Genomic DNA, 21,386 nt, shown 5'->3' on the forward strand with positions numbered 1-21,386 from the left:
CTCAATTGACCCAATTTTCTCACCACATGTACTTCCATTCATGCTCTTCAACATGCAAGCCACAAAAAACTAGATTTAGATTGATAACAGGTCACAAAAGATGTTCTCCCGCTGCTTTTTGGCACTTTTCCTGAGCAATCGAGCGGATTGATATAGACTCTAATAGGAGTATGCCACCTACATACATAGTGGTTTCACCCATACTGTTGACTGATCCCTTCTGATCTCTCTTTTTTTTCGGGTGTTACTAAAACGAATGACAATTGCGTTACACATAACGAATGACAATATGTTGTACACATTAAAAAATTGCGTTGACTAAAACGAATGACAGTAATGACAGCACAGACATTTGCTTCAACCGGATATCACAGTTAAAAGTTCGTGGGTATCTAGATCTATTAAAGTACGGACAAGATAAAAACGCACCTTATAGTAAGCGAAATTGTAAGTTTGATTTTAAAAAGTAAATTGAACGTCATTTTTCCGATATTAATTGTTAGATACTAACAATACTATAATCTTGAAACGTCTTCAGTTATCTTTCTATATAAATCTACAGAGGTAAAAAGCACAGCACTCAAGCTCAATCTCACACAAAAACTTTCCCTGTGGTTTCTATCCGTAAATTACACCAAGACCCTGCAACCACGTAACATGCGAATTTCCTCAAATCATTTTTGCGCAGAAAACCAATAACAGCAGTTTACTCCACTCCGTTAATCATTTTATCTCTTCTCAACACTGTCCTTCGTTGTCATTCGTTGTCATTCGCTGTCATTCGCTGTCATTCGCGAATGATAATTAACCCTGTACAAAGTCAATTGTCATTCGGTCATTCGCTGTCATTCGTTTTAGTTTGTCCCCTTTTTTTCTACTAAAGAAGCTGGGGACTTTGCAGACATTATTTTGCACAGTTGCATACTACGTTTGGCATTGTATATGGTTGTCACAAATTCACAGTACACCAGTATACTTTGTTCATGTATAAATGCAGATATGTTCAAGCGATTGTTTTCATGCAATGAAAATATCCTAATAATTTGGTCTCATTCAATAAAGATTAATATAGACCCTTTGGCGTTCCACATGAATAGGACTTGTGTCCCAGACATGAGAGGTATGTCACGTACCTACTTCAATTTCTATAGTGTGCAACGTATTACATCGGATGAATACGGAGTGAGCTGAATGACAGGGTAAACCTTAACTAACATAATCGAAATCACTTGGCATATCTACAATAAAAAAAAAATACCCCATCGTTTGGACGGTTTTTTCTCTACGACGTTCTCAAGGTATCATTCATTACCCTAACGTTTTTGGTGAAATATTTAAAGCAATAAAGCAGCATGATGCGGTATACTGTAAGAGTAATTTGATGTCTTCTGTCAGTGCGAATGGGACAGATTTTCAGAACTGGCACATGCTTCTCGTGGAACTGATCCTCTATGTACGTAAACTACATGCATGTATGCCTAACCATTACGGAGATATATGATTGATATATGATTTTTGGATTATGAATGGCAGTGATAGTATGATGGTAACTCACAATTGATTTAGGCCTAAACACTAAATCTACAAAATTATGCGTTCTCGTAATTCTGGTTAAGGTTTCCTTCTGGCCCAATGGACTACTTGCTGAACAAGTATAGCAAATCCAATTTTCTTTTAAGTTTTAGCAATGTATCACCAATTACCGTGTAACTCCTCATGACTGAGTAATGTGAATATACGGCTACGATGTAAATATACGGCTACACCACTTACCTTGTTCAATGTGCAGAACCCTCCATGTGCGAACTACTCAAATCCTTGTTTTCACTATCCTTTTCAAATTTCGCCTAAGCTGAATTATAAACACACATTAACACAGACTGAAGTCCATCATGATGGCTCAGTTCATCCCATTCAGTTTTGACAGGTTCCAAACAATCATGTTATTATGTATATCTTTACTTTAGAAATCAGCCCTTTAACAATAAATGAGCAATAACTGCCATTTATAACAAGCTCAATTTTTCCACATGACAAAGGCTTTAAAATTAATCTTGTTATAAATTTGATGCATTTGTATCCAGGTGAAAAGAAAACAACTTTTTGCCATCTAGGACATGGATTCATCAGATGAGGAGAATGTGATGCCCGTAGAGAGAAAAACTCCCTCTCCACCTCCAAGGCCTGTTGAAGATCTGTCTACAAATGATATATGTTTGCGGTAAGGAAACAAAAATAGGTTTGATTAGTCCTGGCATTCATTCTTATTCATGAGCTTTGTTTACTATTCTCTTTTTTTATTTATTCTGAAAATATATATATGAAAAAGGTATATCCTTGGACAGAAGTGGTACCTATTATATATATGTCAATTTAAAATAATGAGACTTGACTCAGTTAGGATTATAAAATACATTGTATTTTAGAATCAAATACTCCCACAAAAATTGATAAAACAGCTACTTCAAAAATTAAAAGTGATATTGAGATGCAACATTTTACCACTAAATATCTTTTTATTGAACTATAGCATGTCAGAATTAACTTTTATGTCTTTATTCATGCATATTTGACAATATCCTCTACTAGGTTTGAATGTCCTGAACACTTTCAAGAGGTATCCACAACTGAGAGAAGTCAAGTCCACCTGGCAGATGTGGCAGACAATAAAGAACTGTGGCTTATAAGAGTACCAAACAATGTAGGTTATTTACAGTTGTTTTGGGAATGTAAACTTCTTTTCAAACTTGGTCACACTTGACAAGTTTTGTAAGAAGCTGCTTTGCACATTCCGAATGGCAGGTTGCCATTCAAAAAGCCTCCCACACTTTAACTTGGTAACTGGGTTTGGTTATGTTCTTTCAATGAAAATTTTGAAACAACTTCGTCCACCATGAATTTATAATGAATAGGGTCAACATAGCAGAGAAATAAACTGAGCCAGAACTAACCGCTCATGATCATGACACCACAGCCACTGTTAATAACATCTCATCAAAAACCAGAATTATGCGATTTCACTCATGAATGGCAGCCTTATGATTTGCGCACGCTCTTAAATGAGTCTTTCAAATGATACCATGACAGGCAATCCTTCTGTACAACATACCTTTGACTGACTGATATCTTTTTCTGTATGCCGTTGTGAAGGAAGCAAACAATTACAACTAGTGCAAAGACTTTGAAATCTTAAACATGTTCTCTTGGTTAACTCAGCCAACCACACACACATGTCCCTCCTTCCTGAAATCCCAGAGTCGCAAATCTGGAAAGTATAGAGAATTTATCAGACGACATTCTTTTTGATCACTTTGATTGCATTTGCAGTTTCATTTCCTCCAATAATGTTCAACAGTTTATAGTTGAAAAATCTTATGGATGCGGATGACAAATTAGGAGAACTCTTATTTTGAAATTGTAGTCCTTTAGATAATTTTGTTGCTCTTTGAAAATTCTCTCTCAATGATTATATTTCAGTTTGACAGCTCCTCCATAGATGATGTCGTTTTGAACTTGAAAAGTAGCACGCAGTTTTCTTGTGAAGGGAAGAAGTATCAGGCAATCACCAAGAAACTCAAGAAAAACCAAGTAAAGGTAAGAGATTGTTATGCTTTGTTGTTTGCATGTTTTTAAGTATGTCAAATTGTGCGCTTTATCGTCAGTTAAATTTAGTGTCATTTATGCCATAGCGCACAGGTAGCCCTCTGAACTTCTCTTTAGACTCTGTGACAAACATTTATACAGGGAAATCGATTTCATCAAGAACAGTTAATGATTGTTCAGGTGTCAAAATATTGATAAAATGTGGTTCATTAAGTAACTTCATAGCTGACAACTTGTAACTTGATGAACCTGCTAGCAGCTTATTGTCCAAAATCAGAAAGCTGATCAATGTGTTTCACTTGCCGACCTCCTCAAATATACAATACTAAGTAGAGACATAGGAATGAGGCTGTACCCCTGGAACCATCGACTTCTGTCCTGCTGAAAGCAGATCAACCCCAAATTGCTTAGAAACAAAGGGTGACAGATCTACCCCTCCGCTCCACCCCCCCCCCTCCCCGACCACCTCCATCTGCCACCACAGATTTTGTAGGTGTTGTAGGTTTTTGGGCCAGCTAGCTTGATATCCAAATTAGCCTTACATGGTATTTGTAGGTAGTACAGTCATTCACCAACACCAAATGATGAGCTAATCAGAAAAACACAGATTGAAGTGTAGCCTCTTTGATAGCAACACTGTAGAAAATGTCCTCATGGTTCAAGCAAAGCACTTCCAACAGTTAAGTAATAAAGCATTATGTGTGATAAGCCAGTGTGGATGTAAGTCTCAAAGTTTACTCAAAGCTACAAAATGTCTCCGGGTTCTGATTAAATGTTCCTCTACTGTACAGTGTTTTCATTCTGTTTAACTTTTGTGTATGTTTTTGCATTTCAGGGTTCCACAGAAGTTTTGTTACCCAATGAGCATGGTGTGCTCTGCTCAGGTGAGCATATACGAGAAATATCGACACTTATTTAAATATTGAAATCGAGCTTGTTCAGGCCTCCTCTTTGTTTACAGTTCAGAGTGTACAGATGAAGTTTTCAAGAACTTTCTTTATGAACCATTAGAATGTTCTTTCTTGAAGACAGAGTGAAAGTTTACTTTGAATTACACTCAGAATGAAAAATAAATTAATTGAAGTATGATAATAATATTGATATAAAGTATTAATGCAATCAATATTGATTCTGATTCATAGAGAAATCTCACTTGAAAAGGTTGTTTAGTTGATTTGGTTTATTATGTGATATTTCTAGCTTTGGAATACATGAACCCTACTGTACTCATGATGTGACATTGTCCATGCTATGGATTCCCCTTATGCGGTCCTTGAAGAAAAGTGAACCCTGAATGTTCTGGTTATCCTAAGGATTCTTAATTGTATCCTTGTAAAAGAATGTTGATGTTTGCCAAAGCATTCAAGAATTGTCCATAAAAGCCTTCACTAATGTGTGACAGGTTAATTAGTTAATATTTATTCTATGTACAGTTGTGCTATGTTTATAACTAAGTAATGAAAAGATTTGATTCATCTGCAGCTCAAAAGTTTAAAGGCCATGTGACAGTTATAGAGGTCCCAGACATTCCAGATATCAAAATTCCCGCCTCCCCACCTTCACCGAAAATAGAACTGCCCACTGGGATGAGGGAGAGGTTTCAACCGTTTGGATGTGGTATGTGACGCTCCTTTGCTCTTTTAAAGTTTTAAACACCTTTTGCGTTGAAATTTGGTTACCCTAGAATAGATGAAACATGCTGAAGATGATCTATTTCACCAAGTGGTAAATAAAATGTACGTTACTAGCTCTTCACAAGCAGCTTTGACCACTGGATTACCCCTTTAAATAGTGAACTGTAACTCCTTTCCTTCCCCTAGGCACCACCCCACCCCCCCAAAAAAAAGGACATTTTAATGTCCTTCTAATTTTGTATATCTATTTTGGTTAAACAAAATTCATACATTTCTTAGTTCTAACATTTCTGTAAAGGGGCTCTTGATTTTCATTTTGTTTCCATGGGTTTCCTCCAAAGAAGAACATATTTTCTGACGCTGGCAAGCATTGGATTTCATACATCTTAGGCATTTAGGGTCACTAATTGCCTGGATTAAGCTTTGGTCTGATGAATTCCCAAACAAATTGTCAAATTCCAGAAATGTTGGTTTTATTATTTTGAGCCATAATTAGAAGATTGTAAGTGTTATAATGTACTTAACTTTGATAGATTGAGGTAGATTGCAGGATGGGTTGACTTGCAAGAAACTAGCTGGGTGTGTTGTTTGCATTTCTACTGTCAGTCTCACTGTTAACCTGTCCACAATAAGTCTATGAAAAGGAACCTTGGCTATCATGTAGCACTCTCACTTGGCCACCTGTTTCATCTTATTCTTGTATTTTGAGGTTATATTACACAAAAGGGGCAAGACAGGGGCAATGCAGAGCATAAATTTTGCATAACAATTTGAAGGTGTGTGCAGTTCATTTATCTTAAAACACCATAAAGGCTTTAGAGTTTTTGTGCACAGAAATTGCTAAACCTATTTGCACGTTGTGTAGCCAGTTTTAAGTTAGAGCATCTTTATGAGTTGATTCTGACAGATATATTGATGTATCCATTACTGAAATCCTAGAACAGTATGGATACTTAGCTCATCTAGTCAAGTTTTCATGTTGAATAATGAAGTACGAATAAAACGTATTAGAAACGTCTCAACTTGGCTCTTAAATGTATTTAATACTTCAATGAGAGTATCAAGGGGGATGAAATGTTGAACAACACATAAAGTTCATGAAATTAATTAAACTAAATTGCTCATCGGTAGGGTTGGGCGATATTTGCTATTTAACGTCACGATAAATAGTTCAAAAATTATCGCGATATTTCGATAATTACGATAATTTTTCCTCTAACAGAATTAGCGTAAATGTCAAGCTTTGAGTGGATGGAGAAAGAGAGATATATGGAGGGGACATTCAAAGAGAATATCTGAGGTTGTTATGAACTGTTCCCTTAAAAATAAATAAATAAATAACCACGGAAAATTTTAGTATTTTTGCGTGTCTGGCGATAAAAAATTCGAAGTTGAGGATTCAAAATACTGACAACTTTTTAAATTTAAATTGTCACGAAACTGATGAAAATTTTAAAATGACAAGTTGGACTAGCTATATTTTGTGATAAAATGAAAAGAATTTAATATTTCTTACAATCTTTAAACAGTTTAACTTACAAAACTTTCGGCATTATGAAACAAACTACGTTCGGTAAAGACCCGTTTCTAGACTGCCTAACAATGAACAGCGTGCACTATACGTACATCAGTTTACAACTGCAGTGTTTACCCCTACTTAAATATCACGGTAGGCTACATAAGCTGAAAATTTTCCCAGGTACCTTGCCAAACAACCCCCTTGTCTAACACCTGTATGTTAAGTTTTGTTAACATTTTTGGCACGTTTCCAAAAAATTTTTCATGGAGTAAACTATTTTGGCTCCACTCTAGAATTAATTAGGTCAGTCAGTAAAGGATCGGTAAACTTATGCGAAATAATATCTTAGACGTTCAAGAAAAGTAGGTAAATATCCCCGTAACATTAGGGAAAGTAAAACACACCTCAAGACAACTGACTCCTCCGCATGAACAAACCAACCTATTCCCCATGATACACGAGGCACAGTCTATAGCACGATATCAAGGCCCCAATAGCTACAGTACGGCCGTCTTTATGGAAGTTAACCTTTTATTCCCATGTTTTAGGCCACTTGGCATGATTTACTAAATGCTAAATAATGTTTCCGTGTCCTTTTAGGAAACGTCAACTTCGCAAAATACAATTAGTTGTGTTTTTGTTGTTACGTGAGATCCGTAACCGACGAAGTGGTTAGGCTATTTACTATACACTTAACTATGGTAGGATATTAATTTTTTTGTTGTTGAAATTCTAGAAAATACTTTCTTTTCCCCCCGCTTAACACCAGATGTGGTCGTATGGTTTATTCATAGATGGGTATACTAGAGCCTTGTTTTCATGACATTAGTTGCATTTAGCACGATATGCCAGTTTCGCGTGAATTTTTCGAAAGTATTTTGCTCGATCTTTTGTAAAATTTGAAAGGTTTACCAACTTACTGTTCGTACACAATTGGTAATTTTTCTACTGATTTTCAGAGTTTTTACCTCTATACAGTCAATGTTGTAAAGGACGTTTTTTTTTTACGAAGTTCAAAAGTCAGTAAATTCAGTTGATAAACTTTATTTCTTTCCAGCTTTCTTAACCATGGAAAGCTAGAATAATATTTACACGTAAAACGGAAAAAGGTTAATCGCTTTTTTTTTCCACATTTTATTTCAAATTTCTTTCACAAGAAATTATCGTCATATGTTCAATCCTCAAAAAATATCGTCTTGAAAAAAAATTATCGCGATAATAATAATTTTCGATATATCGCCCAACCCTACTCATCGGCCATAATGTCGTGAAAGAAATGTCACTTAGTGTTATCAATTGCAATCCTATTTTGAGTTGCTTATAGAGGTTGAAGAAGAAGTTGCAAAGTCTGAATTGATGGTATATTTCAGTCTGAAGGAGTCCAGATCCAAGCAGGTTGGGATTTGAATATCTTGTCTTTGATTTTAGAGATTTCTTTTGTTTGTAAATTAACTCTGTTGATGCACTTCCCTTATTAGGAAAGACTGATACATCACCAGGCAAACAGAAGAAAAAGAAGAAGGTGAAAAAGAAGAAAAGTTTGGATCAATCAGACAAATTTGAAGAGACATTTCCTATTAAGTGTGAAGAGGAGACGGACTCGTCTTTTGCGAACTTCTCACAATCGACACCAACAGATGAAGAAGACACGAAGAAGAAGAATAAGAAGAAGAAGAAGAAGAAAAGTTTGGATCAATCAGACAAATTTGAAGAGACATTTTCTTTCAAGAGTGAAGAGGAGACGGACTCGTCTTTTGCGAACTTCTCACAATCGACACCAACAGATGAAGAAGACACAAAGCCATTTGCGATTAAGAGAACGGTATGAAAAATTATGATATTAAAGACAAATCAACATTTTTGTTAAGTGGGAAAAAAGGTTTGTGGGTTGGATAGATTTAGCTCTGGAATTACAAGAGATTCAATTCTCAGGTAAACAAAGGATGTAGGAGAAGTCAGAAAGGGGGATAAACCTTGAATTCAGGGCAAATTGGGATGTGTGTTATTTAAAAGTGCCCTTTTTGTTAGTTAAAGTGCCTTTTTTGTTTAAAGAATTTAAATGAAAATTAATCAAAAGTGCCTTTCTGATAATATGAAAAAGAAATATTTTTTGAACACTGAAATTTCTTGTAAGTAATGCAAAGAGGATCCATACTTTGTCATAAAATTGTGAGGTCACTTTGTGGTTTGACCTGTAACAAACTCACATGTCCTCACTGCTCGTAGAGGTTTGTGCCCATGGAGGTTCTGGGATAGAGCCCTGACCTAACCAAATAAAGGTGGATGTTCCATCCGAAGACGTCTCTGCATTTTAAAGCTGTCTCGACTTGTGAAGAGTTAACAAACCTTACCAGTTTTTTATAGAACCTATTGTAGATTGTGTAGAACTTTAGTGAAGTGCAGTGAACTGTGAATAACAATTTATTTTACTTTTTCCATATATGTCTTATTGTTCACATCAGAGTTTGCTGCCTTTCCACAAAGTGTTTCTGTTATTTTTGTTTGAGACCTCATGGAGTACTTTGTTGGTTTCAGAGTAAGAACCCTTTTTCAACGAAACCACTCAGATAACCAAGTAAAACGCCTGACAAAAGCTGACCTTGTCCTATAATAATTTCAGAAATTACACCTTTCAAGATCTGCCTCAAGAAGTAAAAAAAAAAAAAAACATGTAAGATTTGCTGCTTCATTGAATTCATAACAGGTAATTTACCCAGGTTATGATCTTCTTTACACTAAAATCATTAAAAGCCATTCTCTGGCTGCAGAATTGAACTGCATTTGAATTTGCTGCAGAATTAACTGAAAATGTTTGCAGTCAATTTGACCATGCACTGATGCATTTTTGTCAATTTGCCAAAAAAAAAAAAAAATAGGCAGAGTAAGTCACAAATGACAAAACCTGAATAGCATAATTATCCCTCCTCCCATTTATATTGGATGAACTAATCAGGCAATTAAAAATGATTGTTTGCAAACATGATAATTTCTTAGTAAAATAAAATAAAACTGTTAGCAAACTGCTTATCCACTAGAGAGCCTGTGTAAGAGAATGTGTAAAAGTAAGTTGGCCTGACATTTCGATCCTAGCAGGATCTTCTTCAGAGGCTAAAATAATAATTTCTTGTGAGAAATCTAAAGATATAGTATTAAACTTGGGACATAGCATTAAAGACCAGTACACCTTCACAAAGGACAAGACAAAATAGTCTGTGGTGCATTTATGAGGTTTGCTAAAGAATAAAATGAATTTTGAAACATGATCCTTTCAAATTATTGTTAAGAAGAATATTTGCCGTAAGTGTGAAATTTGAACTACAGAATTCTGTGTTGTAATGGTTGACAATGTATCGTTGACCAAACTGCAAAATATTTAATGGTAGGTGTCTTATACACAACAATCTTCACAGTGCTTTAATTGAGAGAAGAATGAGATAAATTTGTGAATAGAGCAAAGATTGTCAGCCATTTTCCATCGCTCTCATCAGCCAAGATATCATGAGGGTGGGGGAAGGAGACAATTGTTTTACTAAAAGTGGTTCCCCTCTCTTCATAATATCATCACTCTTACTAAATTAGAATTGTTTTGTTTTGTTATTGTTTATAATTTTCCAGGCTACAGACCTTTCTGATTCAGGAGCACCAAATATTAAGAAGAAGAAGAAAAAGGTAAAGAAAGAAAAACGATGAAATCTTTCAGATAATGCATCATCAGGTTTGGCTGCATCTGAGAGATGAAAAAGTGGTTTCATGAAGCCTCAGCAAAGACGTATGCGTGATAGTCAGTGTTTATGTTGAAGCCAGAAAACACCTGTCACTCTGACTTTCGTCAAAATGATGCAATAAGAGATGCAAAAACAACGACAAGTCTGAGAATAAGATCACATGGAGACAGGCTTCAGCCAAAACGGAGAAAACTTTTTAAAATGATTTGCTCTAACAATGGAGATGGAGACATCATCATAAGAGGCGGCAAAATTTGAACGAAGAGCGTAATCTCATATTGTAAGAGGAAGGATGAAATTGAGAGACGAAACAAAACAGCATCTGATAGTTTTGTTTAACACTTCACATTTAATTTTACTGCAGGCAGCTCTGTAAGGTAGGGACTGTTAGAACAAAGGATGAAATAGTCAATAGAGGACAAACAATAAAGCAGAGAGCAGAGAAAAGCAAACTCTGTAGGATTCAGACTGACCATGGATTACAATATTCAGGAGAAATCTAAGTTATGAGAATGTATTTGAAAGAATTTTGTGGATTACTGTTAAGCAGTTCATCATTTTCTGTAGGGAGTGAAAGGAAGGAATGGGCTAGAGGGAGGTGGATGGGGAGGGGGGGGAGGTGTTACATCAACAAACAGGCTTTCAGCTTGGTGGGGCCAACTGTACTTTTCTCATGAGTCAAAGGGTACCTACATACCTCCCTCAATTGCCAACTGTACATGATGCAACATAATTTAGATATTTTTCGATTGTTGACAGTAAATAATGCTGAACTCAGATCTACATGAGTAATCTATACAAGTTGTTTAAATAAATATGAGGACACTATCAACAGGAAATTGACCAGGAAATAATATTACATAATTTTGGAGGAGTAAGGAAACTTGATGGATGGACGAAAGTTAACCATTGAACCTCACGATTATCTAATTGTGAAGACGTTTAATACTAATTCCATCCATTCAAGCCGATAAATTCTTTGATTTTCAGTGTTGGACATAAGCAAAATACAGCTCAATAATATACTTGAAATCACCTTTTCTTCTTCTTTAATCATGTTTTTGATATATTGTTTTCCCCGTTTTGTGCCCACTGATCAGTAATAAAACATAAAAAGAAAGAAAGAAAGAGAACAGCAATTAGCTTATATTATTCAAACTATAGAGAGTACAAAACAAAGTAGTAATATTTTTATCAACTGTTTATAAATTTATTCTAAATTTTTATTCAAATATCAAATTATTTGTTAAATAAACCTCTTTTTGAATATATCTGATATACAAATTTTATTTTTGTCTGTAATAAATGCAAAATGAAACGCATCAAATCCTTGTAAACAAGTACTGTGCTGTATGTACTGTTGCAAATATTACAGTAGGAACCCATTGAGGGATATTAATCAATACCAATGTAGTATTATATAAGAATATATTGAATAAAACTAGTTTAGGAGAAATTAATCCTAAATACCTTAAAAAAAAAACTATTTCTTGGCAAAAACGACAAGAGGAAAAATCAAACTGTAATTCAAACTAAGTCTGCAGAACAACAGCAAAATATTAATAATGGTGCAGACTTTTTTAAATTAATTAATTAATTAATATTCATGGTCATTGCAGTTGCTGGATTATGTATTAGACGTTTGCTCACTAAGATTGTTGGAGATAGTCAATCCCCATGCATATTGGTGAAAGGATGTTATTCAAGTGAAAATAAATAAAAGATAGCTTGAACGTCGGGAAAAAATTTAACGGGATAATTTCCTTGCCTAATTTTTCGTTGAATGGACTTTCGTCTTAAAAAATAGGAATCCTTTATTTCAGACCATCACCAAAATGACTATGCATAAAACTTGAGAATATAGTTTGAACAAAATGTAATCCATCACAGAACCAAAATTCCCTGAGAAACCAACACCGTTCTTCACCTCTTTAAGTTTTGCACTTAAAATAGACCCTCTTAGTTGCACACTTTATACCTTTTGTTCCCTTTAATTTTCGTTGACAGTAACAGTACTTTTGTAACATTTTCAGCAATATTTATGATTTATTTCAGATGTTTACTGTATTCCAATTAGATGATGGTCCGTAAACAGCAAACCCTGTAATGGCAGTGTTATTCAAACCCTGAAAATCGATCTTCTGCATCGGTCGTTCGTTGTGTGAATTACAACACCAGCCGTTAAAACATCACAACGGTATTGTTGATCAAATGAGTATTTCAAACGATTCCCTAGGAGACATTATAATCACAATAAGGTCACAAAATGTCATGCTAGAAGCAAATGTCTCAAAGTAGAGAATAAAAAACTCCCAAAGCTTGGGATTGGAGAATTCTCATAATTTTACAAGGGTGTGCGTTTAATGCCATAAGCAAAAGATATCCATCATAATGACGACTAAAAACTTGCACCAACATTTCGGTGGAGGAAAATTCTTAAAATAAACAAGGCATTTCATCACTCTTACTGAAACAATTGACCAGAATATTGACCAGATCAGTCTTTAAAAATAAAATTTGCAAACAAAATGACGATGAAAAGATGGATAGACTTCGCCTTAGCCACCTCCAAAATTATGCCCAGTCAGTCACTAGTGTTGAATTAGACAACATTTTCATTGAGATGGAGAAGTTCTTCAAAAAATTATCTTAATCTCAAGCAACATCAATCGCATACAATATTCAACAAAATCATTTCAAGCAGCATTCTGTGTGTACAAAACATTGCTTTAAAATGATTGGATGCCCCAAAAATTATCTCCGGACAAAATAAAATGGTGACAAAGCCACACCCCCTAGAGGGGACCGTCCTTACCTCATTCCCCCCCCCCCCCCAGATCTAGGTCAAGTCAACAGAGAAAGCTTTTGTTTTAGAATTCTTTGTTAGAAAACAAACCCTCATTATTAGAAAAAAGAAATGCACCAATCTGATTCATCTTAGCAGTCAATTGTCTCCTGACAAATAGTGTACACTCTTGCATTTGTTTCTTTTTTTTAAACACTGCATGTTACTGGAGGAGTTTTGAAATTGTCTCTCAAGAAGGATAACTAAATAAGAGTAATGTTAGGCTTGAATTCATCATATATCTTTGCATGTCACTTCCACTCTTCTTGGAATGAGTGAGATCTTAGACCAAAGAATGAATAATATATAACCATTAAAGGCCTTGAAGACTCCCCCCAAACTGCGTGCCACGCTCTGAAAAAGTTAACTTTCCGTTGCATGCAAGTGAAGTTTTCTTCTTGTTGCTACAAAATGCAGACAGTATTGAACGTGATACCATGTTATCTTTTATCTAGACCTGAGATGTCCATCGCTGCTATGCATACTGTGTTGTGGGTATTGACCGTAGCTGTATGTATTGACTGTAGACTAGTGTCTAATTTCTGGGATGGATGGTGGGTGTAACACTTCTGTTACACCTCATTCAAAACTAGGTCAGATTACCAGCATGAGACGTTTCTTTGTGCGCGAGTCTTCACACCCTTAAAGGTCACAAAACTTGCATCAGATGTACAGTAATAAGTCTGTTTAGACTCTACTATGTATTTTACCCATAGCGATTAAATGTAGTGCCCTTCAACTACTAGACAGTTTGTCGTAGCACATTAGTGCAACATAATTACCAGAAATAAATTAGACGAAACAATGATGGAAGAAAATGTTACTGTAGATCAAAAAAAAAATCATAAAGAGAGAGTTATTGCCAACAAATTAAACAAAGACAGACAACATTCTGTTGTCCTGTTAACCAGTATCTTCAATTCCAAAGTTACTCAGGGTGATATCCCTGTTAACTGTAGCACACTAAGGCTTTCGAATTTCCATGCTGTTTATTTTTTTGGTCTTAGGCTGTCTAATTCTTGTTGATCATTATCACATAGGTATACTAATCTTATACATAGGTATATTAATCTTATACATAGGTATACTAATCTCAGTCAGGTGGCTCTGACACTGTTCAGACACACAGGCACTGTCGTTGTGTACTGGGGTAGTTTAGATTATAAGTGAGGATAAAAGCTGTCGCTATTTCACACTGTTGATAGTATTATATTGCACTTATGAACAATCCGTGAAGGTGGTCACCGTATTACCAACTCGTTGTGTGACTGTCCTACAGGTTGTGCTGCTTCCTGCAGGAATGGGAAAGGAGAGGAAAACAAGGTGAGACTGAGTCACAATATCAAAACTGTGAGAGGATTTCATGTCGTACAAAACACATGGCTGCAATTATCAGTACATGTTACAGCCATAGTTTGAGTTAGTTTATTACCTTGCATGGCAACAAAGTCATACATATTATTTGTGCACATAATTGTTTGAATCTTAACAGATCTATTTAATTAAGTTAGTTGGCTGCTGAGGCTATTTATCCTCTTTTAATTTAATCCAACATACTTTGTTTACTTTTTATGGTTTGCTAAGTTTTGCTTTGCTTTACATAACAGTAAAACTGTTCCTCATCCTCTGTCATCATCAAACAAACCTGTCCTCATCTTCAATAAGATGAGGAATTACTTTCTAATTCTTCCAAGGCTAAACTTCATGAGCTCATAATTACAAAAGACCTTTATAATATTAGGATTCCATTATTTAGCAACCATAGTTTTGAATGGGAGTATACAGAAAGTATATTTGTACATTGCACACTTGCCAGATGCAAAAATATGAAGCTATGGAAATCCAACTTTTATAAGAAAACGGACAGAAATATATGCAATTTCCAAAATTCTAGACCTATATGCAGTGGATATACAGCCCAGGGTTAGCAAAAGGATTACCAGACCATAAAAAGACTCAAACAGGAAGATTCCATATGGTTGGAATTGTCATCTGCGAACAGATGTCACCGTCATACTACAGTGAACAAGAAACTTCTTAACTTACTAAGGGTTTTTATGAATTATATTTATTACAAAGCTATAAAGCAGCATTCTTCTATGCTGTGTAGAAAAAATGCTACTGACAGACATGTAGCGAATCTGGCTAACTTTTAAGACAATAAAATATCTCACAAATTATTCCCCTGCACTAAATGAGCTAATCCTTATGTAAAATTGTCATTTTCCTTTAATAAATGAAAACTGTTCACATTTGAATATCTCAATGCATATGGTTTTGAAGACTTCTGTCAATATGTCAGAGCGTTTAAAATCTGATGCAAGTAATTGCTTCGGCAAATTACAGGAATTCTGCTGGTACGATCTTCCTTTTTATTAAATAATGGAATTATTTAGTGTTCAAATTTTGTATAGCACTTTCGAAGGCTGTGAATGTTCCCTTACAAAAAATATTCTGGTACCTGTGTCCAAAAACTGCTATACATTTTTGCACTTGTACAGCAATTTACCCATTTTGAATAGCTTTTTGTGATGCACTATTGGATAGATTATACCCCTGAATAAGATGTGAGTTATTAAAGCACACAAACATTGCCAGGAAGTAGATGAAGGAAAGAAACAAAGAAATTAGTTCATCATCAAAATTATCAAATATTGTATCACAACCCAAACAGGAGTTCATTACTTTTCTAAATGGACCCACTAAAGACCCTCTAAAGACCTACTAAAGTGCATAATGCAAAACATCTTCTGCTTCATAAGGTATATAGTGAAAATACCAGCTAATGGCATGTAACATAAAATGCAATGAATATTATGAAGGTATATATACTCACTGGAAGAGCTACTTGAGGATGTAAAATGGGAATTCTGAAAATGAAAAGAGATTGACAATGACCCACAAGTATAAACATTAGACATTAATGACTTATAATTCATCTTGCCTTAAATTATCACTGTGTTCATACAGGATAACGAGCTTGTCATCAAACAATGTGAGGTTACTCTGGTCACTTGGGTATCTGATCTTGGCCCATTCACATACAGTGTACAGTTCATGTTTTGATGTTGAGCCTGTTATCAAACAACTTATATCTCTCTGCTTTCCCTCAGAAAAAAGAGATGTCAGACATATGGAAAGTCTCTTCTCAGAATCTCTGAAGTACTTGACTTAGGAGCAGGAGTGTGGGAACTCACCCCCCCCCCCCCTCTTGGCCCCAATTTTTGTTCAGATTGTTCTAAAACAACACACATACATTGTGGTTCAAAGATTACAACATTTTAATAGCATCATTTTGCACCTAACCTTCTTATCCAGCATCCCTTCGGTTAGACTCCTCCCCAGAACTGACAACAGCCAACATAGCTCACCATGCAGTGTGTTCATATGGGTTGTGGCCTGTGATCTAATAACGTTCTCATCATCAGACTAGAATCCGATGGTGAGAATATTATCCCATGTGAACACAATGTAAACCGTGACCCAACCGACTCTTAAGATCCCTCCCCTCACATACCTACTATTTTACCAAGCAGCATATGTCCTAACAGTATCATTAAATGAAACTTACGGCCACACTTTTTATAAGTCAAGACTACACACCTGTGACTTATTTTCACAATGTGCGGAAACCTACCCACACATATCAGTAGGATCTAGGGCTCCAGTGTATGATAACGTACAAACCTATTCACGGCAAACTGTTCCAATGAAGCAGTTATTAATGAATGCAACAGAGCATATCAGGCAACCATTCTTTAAGTTTGTTTTCATTTTGCTTTTCAAACTTGTTCTTCATAATTTAAATACAAGTATGCACAATCAAACTTAAGTGATTGAGGTTCTTTGACTGAGAAAGAAAGCAGATGTTACTAATTATGCAAACTAGTACCTGTATAAATATTGAATTGTAGAGCTAACAGAAGGACTTAAGACTCTGAGAAAATGGCCTCCTGACAACTGTTTATCTGTTCCTTCCATCTCTATTTGACAATTCTGTACCAGCTTATCTTAATGAGTGTACATTCCCCATGTCATTAGGCTTTGTTAATCAAGTTTCTTTTCTATTCTGATGCCTACCAAAAATCACAATTAATATTATGTTAAATGTTTCAGCTTTTTCATAAGACAAATAAATTTGAAAGGACTATGCAAGCAGTAACGATTTTCAACCAAAGCTCAAATACATACATGTGTTTATCAATTGATAATTTGGTGGTGCCTCACTGTTTCAAGTTTATTTTGACCATTTTCACAACAAACAAAAATTCCATTACTATTTTACATATGTGCATAGACAATACATGGCTTGGAATGTATGTTTAGGACTGAAAATTTTCAAATTTGTCTGCTCTCGATGAGGAGCAATCTTGTGACATATTACATCTATAAATTGATGAGGGAAAAAATGCTCACTAGGCAGTACCACGTACCTGTTGAAACGATCCCCTTGTCTCTGGTCTAGCATTGTGAGGATGTCTATGTTTCTTATGCATATTGTGTATATCTGAGCCAAAGCTGAAAGACGGCATTTCAAAATGGAAGCCATTGCCAAAACCGTTCTCAAACAGATTATCAAAGAGTTCATAATCGCCGTTCACGTCATCCCAAAAGTCATAATCAAAAGAAAATCTTCCTCGTACATTCTGGCGATGTTGATGGTGACTGTTTCTCTGCCTTGTGTTTTTATGTGTTTTAAAAGCTCGGAAACTATCGTCAAAGTTTCTGAAAAATTCGTCAAATTTAAAACTGTTTTTAAAGTCTCCGGAGTGGCTTCCACCTGCACTCTGTTGTCCATTGTTCATAAAGTTGTTGTGTCCGACTTGGTCGTACTGTCTCCGTTTCTCTGGATCTGACAGTACCTCATAAGCTGTAGATAACAAAAGTGACAACAGATGTTAAAAACGTTAGAGTATTAAAACGTACAGTAACACCACTTGCAATATACATAGAACCAGGGGGTAGGAGCCAGGGGGGAATGGGGCACATCCCCACTTTTTTCCAAAATAGCAAATGTGCCCTACTGGCAAATGAAATGTGCCCCTTTGATGAAAAAACTGTCTTTTGGATATCTTAAGCCTTTGTTGATTTTAATATTTTATTTTAATTATATATTTTTAGTCTGTACATGCTAAGGATTTAACTGAAGTTGCTAAAGACTTTTGTTCAAGGAATGAACACAGGGAGGAATTTTGTGGGAAAGTTCTAAATTATGGATGGACAGAAATACAGACGTAGGTTGATAGAGTGACGTGCACCATAATAGTATTGATAGCATACTAACACATCATATATAAATTTAAGTGATATGGCAGGTGTGTATCGGTTTATAGCATAACCAGTGGTGGTTGTGGAATGAGAAAGTGCCCATCTGATGTTGTGCCCCCCCCCTCCACTTTTTGGAAGCTTCCTACCCCCTGTATAGAACGAATGTGGTTTGAAAGATGTTGCCCATTGTAAAGTTACTTAGTAGTACCACATGTCTTTGCTCTGCACACATCCAACCGACTCTCACTAAATCCAATAAACACATATTCGATAGTAGCGACACTGTTTTTTTATGACAAAGCTTTAGGGACCTTCATCAAATTACGGAGCTCAACACAATTTTGATACCAAGCTGCAACATGTAGTTTGACTTTGATACCGGTAAATTAATATCTTTCAAGGGAAAAATTTCCATATGTGAATGACAGCATACATTTATAGCACTTAAGAGCTCAGTTAAAGGAAACACCTTTAATTTATCTGTGGTGTTGTCAATTCACCATCAAATACATATTTTAAATTTATCTTGTTGTCTAATTTGTAAAGTTTTACCTTCAATTTTAACTTCCACAATAAGTTATTCGTAGAGACTGTTCGATCCTATTTATCGTGAAGAAGTTAGTCACTAAGTCACGAGCTTCTGATGAGAAGTTATATTACACATTATATCAAACTTAGATTATAAGGTATGTGACAGATATATACATAATAACATAGGAGTTCTATCAGGAGAATATTCAAAGAACGTATTAACGTGGATTTAGAAAGGAAAAAAATAGTTTCTTCCATTGAGGAATTCATGGTACAGTACCTTCAGCAATCTCCACAAATTGTTCTTCTGCTCCTGGTTCTTTGTTCTTATCTGGATGGTATTTAACTGCTAACTTTCTAAAGGCACGTTTGATCTCTTTGTCACTGGCTGTCTTTTCCACACCTAACAGGGAATAGTAGTTTCCTTTGGAACTTTGAACAACTTTCACAAATATTACAGTTCCAAGGCAGAAAACTGCAAAGTGGCAGCTACTTGGGCACTTCATTCTCCAACCAATCCTTACCCAGCTCCTTTATAATTACTGTGGAAAGCAAGGTCAAAACTTTTAATTTCATATAGCATGGAATCAATACTCATCACATCATTCTTATTTAACATGTAAAAACATACTGTAGATAACCTTCAAAAGAAACCTGCATGTTAAAGCTGTGAGTAAACAAGTTGCCATGACGTCAGTTTGGATAGAGGTTTGTTTGGTAACTTGAGTGGTGATGAGTGAGAAGATAGTCACCAAAATACTCCAAAAAGAAATCATTTATCTTTGTATGAGATCACTCAGATTACAGGCATGCTAACAGATCTAAGACTGACTAGTTGAGAGGTATTTGATAATCTAACCTACAGTTATGTTCCCTGACTTGGGATGCTGAGTTATACACAAGTACCAGATATCATGTTTGAACGCCATATTGTAACCACCTATATGACTGCAATTTTAACCATCATGAACTTAATGAAAAAGACTGAACTTGCGAACAGTAGAATAAGGCAATGACAGTTTGTATTTTCCAGAATGCTCATTAGTTACATCACACATTTACCAGAATTACATTGTAATTAACAATACACAGCACACATGCTCCAAATAGTTAATTCTCTTTGCTTGGTATATTTTGACTCAAGACCTCTATTGGTAGTTATCTATCTTTCAGTGATAGATTCTGATAAAATGATTGAACTGCAACATATACTGATAGTGATACTATAGCAAAGACAGTACGAGCTTCACTACACCTAGGCCTATATACTGAGCATCAAGAATTACTGTACATCATCATAACACTTGAAAGGTGATAAAGATTCTATGTTGAAATGACTGTAAAAATACCTTGTCCCTAATATGAATAATAGGCTAACAGTAACACACGATCAACGTATTTAACGCCGGGTAGTGTGAGCCGAACTGTTACTTAGTGTTATGCAGTTACTGTTTGTCTAAGTTAGGCTACGTACGGTACCGTGCCCTGAGCTAAATTTTGTGCTGGCCTACGGTATAACCAAGAAACTGCTTATTATCAAACCGACTCTTTTACTTAAGTTGCCACTGGGATATGTTTATTATTATTGATCTACCTTAAAAGAACGTCTTAGTCTGGATTTTCCGCGGTAGAGACCTACTGTACATAAAGAAATCTTAAGCAACGTCAGCTATATGGTGTTGCACAGCGACGATCGCAGCTTCTGTAGTATTTTGGATTGATTGAAAAGTCAGCGGTCGACTGTCTTTAGTCTATCATGTTACGTAACTAACAATCTTCTCAGGGTCGCAGTTATAGATGTGTCAAAATTGATCGACACATATCTTTTTCAACTGATATCATTTTAGTATTATCAAACACCTGGAAATTATTTTACGAGTATTTGTTCATGAGAATGACCGTACTTTGCCTTAAAACTCGTTACTGGAGAAAATATGTAACAAAATTAAGTCGAAACGGTGCCTTCAAATCTATGTCAGACGTATTCAACACGAAAACTGTTCTAATTGGTCTAACTTGACCACGTGAATACCTAGCAGCTATCAGTCATCGGTACGCGGATGTGATGTACATGCGCAAGTATAGGTGACTACGCGATGCAGTTGTTTCAGTCAGTCATTCGAAGTACAACTACCTTCAGAATGACAAGGACTTTCTTTTAAGAAATCATAATTGGAAGGGCCACTAAAAATAAAGGGACTCAATCACCCACTTCACAGGGAAGGTTCATGCGGTTTTCAATGGTCAACCCCCAAAACCGG

The 21,386-nt window shown here is 35.6% G+C and overlaps 2 protein-coding genes across 3 annotated transcripts; one reads left to right on the forward strand and one right to left on the reverse strand.

Moving 5' to 3' along the window:
- Positions 1-1,142: 1,142 nt before the first annotated feature.
- LOC139961153 (uncharacterized) lies at positions 1,143-11,916 on the forward strand. 2 transcript variants are annotated; one of them, XM_071960100.1, is made up of 8 exons: positions 1,143-1,298; positions 2,085-2,221; positions 2,590-2,701; positions 3,478-3,594; positions 4,439-4,487; positions 5,086-5,220; positions 8,235-8,578; positions 10,372-11,916. In XM_071960100.1, the coding sequence occupies exons 2-8, from the start codon at positions 2,118-2,120 to the stop codon at positions 10,444-10,446; spliced, it is 936 nt and encodes a 311-aa protein (XP_071816201.1). In that variant the 5' UTR covers positions 1,143-1,298; positions 2,085-2,117; the 3' UTR covers positions 10,447-11,916. The 2 variants fall into 2 exon arrangements, with proteins under 2 accessions (XP_071816201.1, XP_071816202.1); XM_071960101.1 differs by having other exon boundaries at positions 1,171-1,453.
- Positions 11,917-12,068: 152 nt separating this feature from the next.
- Positions 12,069-20,871, reverse strand: LOC139961154 (dnaJ homolog subfamily B member 9-like). The gene is made up of 5 exons (XM_071960102.1): positions 20,720-20,871; positions 19,406-19,667; positions 17,760-18,196; positions 16,163-16,196; positions 12,069-14,618 (listed from the first exon to the last, which is right to left on the reverse strand). The coding sequence occupies exons 2-5, from the start codon at positions 19,629-19,631 to the stop codon at positions 14,545-14,547; spliced, it is 771 nt and encodes a 256-aa protein (XP_071816203.1). The 5' UTR covers positions 19,632-19,667; positions 20,720-20,871; the 3' UTR covers positions 12,069-14,544.
- Between the last annotated feature and the right edge of the window lie 515 nt (positions 20,872-21,386).

This window comes from Apostichopus japonicus, chromosome 20 (genome assembly GCF_037975245.1).
Source record: "Apostichopus japonicus isolate 1M-3 chromosome 20, ASM3797524v1, whole genome shotgun sequence".
Classification (NCBI taxonomy): Eukaryota; Metazoa; Echinodermata; class Holothuroidea; order Aspidochirotida; family Stichopodidae; genus Apostichopus; species Apostichopus japonicus.

Excerpts from the sequence above, each read along its gene's own strand:
- LOC139961153 (XM_071960100.1), top strand. The coding sequence starts at position 2,118 with ATGGATTCATCAGATGAGGAGAATGTGATGCCCGTAGAGAGAAAAACT. Across the intron at positions 2,222-2,589 it reads ACAAATGATATATGTTTGCG|GTTTGAATGTCCTGAACACT; the intron begins GTAAGGAAACAA and ends ATCCTCTACTAG. Across the intron at positions 3,595-4,438 it reads TCAAGAAAAACCAAGTAAAG|GGTTCCACAGAAGTTTTGTT; the intron begins GTAAGAGATTGT and ends TTTGCATTTCAG.
- LOC139961154 (XM_071960102.1), bottom strand. The coding sequence starts at position 19,631 with ATGAAGTGCCCAAGTAGCTGCCACTTTGCAGTTTTCTGCCTTGGAACT. Across the intron at positions 16,197-17,759 it reads CAAGGGGATCGTTTCAACAG|AATTCCCATTTTACATCCTC; the intron begins GTACGTGGTACT and ends TTTCATTTTCAG. Across the intron at positions 14,619-16,162 it reads ATCCTCAAGTAGCTCTTCCA|GAAGCAGCACAACCTGTAGG; the intron begins GTGAGTATATAT and ends CCATTCCTGCAG.